General features: G+C 37.6%; 1 protein-coding gene across 1 annotated transcript; it reads left to right on the forward strand.

Annotated features, from left to right (window-relative positions):
• The first annotated feature begins 1,426 nt into the window (after nucleotides 1-1,426).
• CCDC169 (coiled-coil domain containing 169) lies at nucleotides 1,427-2,165 on the forward strand. The gene has a single exon (XM_005700373.2). The coding sequence runs from the start codon at nucleotides 1,524-1,526 to the stop codon at nucleotides 2,163-2,165; it is 642 nt and encodes a 213-aa protein (XP_005700430.1). The 5' UTR covers nucleotides 1,427-1,523.
• The last annotated feature ends 1,696 nt before the right edge of the window (nucleotides 2,166-3,861 follow it).

The following is a 3,861-nucleotide window of genomic DNA, read 5'->3' on the forward strand; positions in this document are numbered from 1 at the left end:
AATCTTAAATTTATACGTACCCTAAATAACAGAGTCAGAAAATATATAAAAAGTGACAGAACTAAAAGAAGAAATTTTAAAAATTCACAATCAGATTGGGAGATTCATACACATCTCCCCCAGTAATTGGCATGAAAGGCAAATAAAAAACAGTTAAGCATATAGAAGATTGAACAACGTGATCAATCAACTTGACCTGACAAATATACAATCTTACTGGCTCAAAGTGTTTAAACAAGATCTTGGACCAATAGTTGGCTGACCACTAAACTATGGTAACCCAAGGGTTAAGTCTAGGTATCTAGGCTTAAAAATGAGAACAAGGAAAAGAAGAAATTAAAAATAAGAACAAAGTCCATGGACAGAGGAGCCTGGCGGGGTGCAGTCCATGGGGTGACATGACTGAGCATGTGTGCATGAGGGTGGAGGGTGATGGGTTGGTAGCAATAAACTGGTAAAACTAAAAAAAATAAAAATAAGAACAAGAATTTTAAAAAAACAACTAAGCACAGATTGCAATTCTCACACAGTAGAGGGGAAATAGACACTACATAATTAGTCCAAGCACATCACTGAACAAAAACAAAAAATCAAAATTAAAAAACAATGAAACAAGAAGCAGCCCTTACACAGAAAAAAAAAAAAAAGGAAGCTTATATAAATTGTCTCTAAGAGGGCCTAGGTGGTAGATTTAGTGCATAAAGATTTCAAATTGTTGTCACTGTTGTTGTTTAGTCGCTCAGTCGTGTCCGACTCTTTGGGACCCCATGGACTGTACCCTGCCATGCTTCTCTGTCCATGGGATTTCCCAGGCAAGAATAGTGGGGTGGGTTGCCATGTCCTCCTCCAGGGGATCTTCCTGACCCAGGGATCAAACCTGTGTCTCCATGGAGTCACAGAAGAGTCGCAAGAGAGTCGGACACAACTTAGTGACTAAACAACAACAGCAATCTAACGAACAGAAAGTAAAAAGAATGAAGAGGTTGGTCCAAGAATGAAGAACCTCAAAGGCCACCGAGACACCATTGAAAACACCACTCAGGCATAATTGATGTTCCAGAAGAGGAGTGGAGAAAATGGGAACATAAAAAGTATTTGAAGAAACATTGGATGAAAACTTCTCAGATTTCAAAGATTACACACGCAAGAAGCTCAATGAATTCCGAGTAGCACAAACTCAAAGATATTTACAGATAGAAAGGTCATAGAAAAACTACTGAGAGCCAAAGCCAAAGAGAGAAGCCCGAAAACAGCGAGAAGAAAATTATATTCCTTATATAAAGAAACCACAATAAAATTAACAGCTGATTTCTAATCAGAAACAGTGGAGACAAGAAGGCAGTCTTATGACATATTCAAAGTGCTGAGGGAAAGAAATTCAACCTAGGATTCTAAGAATCAGTTCACCATGGCAACAGCTCATGACAACACTTTGTCCTTCCCAACTTCCAAGTGTCCCTTCAAGTCTTCTGCTGTAAGCTGTGCTGAAGGGAACGGTGTGGGAGAGCTGTTGAGCTGATACTATGGGGGACGGAGGAGGTGACAACTTCGAAGATATAAGCACTGACTGCCTGAAACTGGAGTTATTAGAAGAAATCCATATGAAAGACTTAGTGCAATTCTCAATACTTGAAATAAAACAAAAGATAGTGAAACTGGAAGACAAACTCAGTTCTAACCATGAAGGCAGTGAATGGAAAGCCCGCTATGAGGCACAACTTGCACTGAATGATCAACTAGAAAAGCAAATTGCTAGTCTCAGAGAGAAAGTGGAACAAATCCGTGGAAGTCCTTCAGATAGACTATCTTCTATTCGTGTCTATGAGCGGATGTCAGTGGAATCACTAAGTACGTTACTTAAACAGCTAGAAAAAGAAAAAAAGAGGCTTGAAAGTCAAGTGAGAGAGTGTGCACTTAGACTGGAACGAGAATCAAAGGCTTACCACAAGGTGAAGGATGAACGTCGTATGTACCTAGCTAAAATGTCTCAGCTCTCTGGCCTACACCACTCTTCTAAAAGACAACCAGTGAGTCTGCATAGAATGAAAGAGGATCCAGTGAAAATAGGAAGATCTAACCCTGCTAATCAGAAGATGATAAATGCCAAGAGAGGCCCAGCAAAAAAGATGACAAGATCCAATCATCTTCCAAAACTCAATCCATGATTCCAGAACTGGACGGATTTCTCTATTTTTTCCCTTTTTTCATTTGTAATATTCAAACTGTGAAGTTACTGTTCAACACATTTTTCAGGAAATGAGGTAGATGAGAAAGAGCTATTAAACCTCTTTAAGCTCCTCTTCCAGTAGTGTGTTCTTTTGTCTACCTAAAATAAATTTTCTTAGTAATTTAGTCTAGTTACAAAAATAGTTTTAGAAAGTAATTTTAGTGACCCTAAAATATGTAGTAGCAGTGTTTATGATTCATAAAATATCCTAGGAAACCTGAATGCTGTTATCTTACACTTGATTTTAATAATATATCCTTTGTCTACTCTGATACTAATATTGTTATTATATTTGGTTTCTAGTTGGCTGTTAGCTTAAAAATGTGAGTTCATCAAAACTGTGTGCTATTTTAGGCTATATCATGCTCATTTTTTAAAACCCAAGGTTTAAGTAAAGCTACAAACCAAACGCATTTTAAACTTTTGACTTGAAGCATCATGGTGTTGTGGAAATAGTCTCCAATCAGGAGCCAGCTTGGCTATAGTCCCCTTCTGCTGTAAATTTATGAGAACTTGGGAAAGTCTCTTCACCTCATCTTTATTTTCTTTGTGACCCCACGGGCTGTAGCCCACCAGCCTCTTCTGTCCACAGAATTCTCCAGGCAAGAATACAGTGGGTTGCCATTTCCTTCTCCAGGGGATCGTCCCGACCCAGGGATCTAACCCAGGTCTCCTGCATTGCAGGCAGACTCTACCAATTGAGCCACCAGGGAAGCCATAGTCCCCTTCTGCTGTAAAATTAGGAGAACTTGAGAAAGTCTCTTCACCTTGTCTTTATTTTCCACACCTGTAAAATAAATGAGGCAAACTATGCAACTTCAAAGGCTTCTTACCATTTTAGAAAACCAATACTTATTCAACTACTGCAAGGACTTGCCACTTAGTATATGGTGGGTGATATGTGTCATTTGGGGGTACTTATTAATTCATAGTGATGGCCTAGTTTTTTGGAGCAAACTTTGCAATTGTCCACAATATTCAAGAAGTAGAGATTGAATAAAGATAGGAAAAAAGGTTCTTTTAAGGCATTTAGAAAATATATTGAATTCTCTTATTCATGTTTAGACTATTTTTGCAACTGTCACATAGGTCTGCAAGATAAATATAATTTATTCTCCTAACTTAATAATAAATGAAACTGTTAGCCTTTAAATTTCCAGAAATCATCCAACGGCAATTGTAGTTTCTAGCTTATGTTGTTCTCACCTGATATCCTAAAATCTAAATTCTTTCTATTCAGAATTGCCAGTATTGAATACCAAATACATTTCTATAACTATCTCTATAGACGTTCACTTTCTTTTTTTAAGGAAGAATGCATAAATTTCATACAGCTAAATAATTCTTTTATATGACTTTAAAATGCAATGCAGTGAAATATAAAGCAATTTCCTATAAATTATTCCACATTGAAGTTTTTGGAAATATTTCCCCATTCTTAAGCTAACTACAAATATTATATATTGACAGCAAGGAGATCCAACCAGTTCATCCTAGAGGAAATCGGTCCTGAATATTCATTGGAAGGACTGATGCTGAAGCTGAAACTCCTATACTTTGGTCACCTGATGCCAAGAACTGACTCATTGGAAAAGACCCCGATTCTGGGAAAGATTGAAGGCTGGAAGAGAAGG

Source organism: Capra hircus (assembly GCF_001704415.2).
Source record: "Capra hircus breed San Clemente chromosome X unlocalized genomic scaffold, ASM170441v1, whole genome shotgun sequence".
Taxonomy (NCBI): domain Eukaryota; kingdom Metazoa; phylum Chordata; class Mammalia; order Artiodactyla; family Bovidae; genus Capra; species Capra hircus.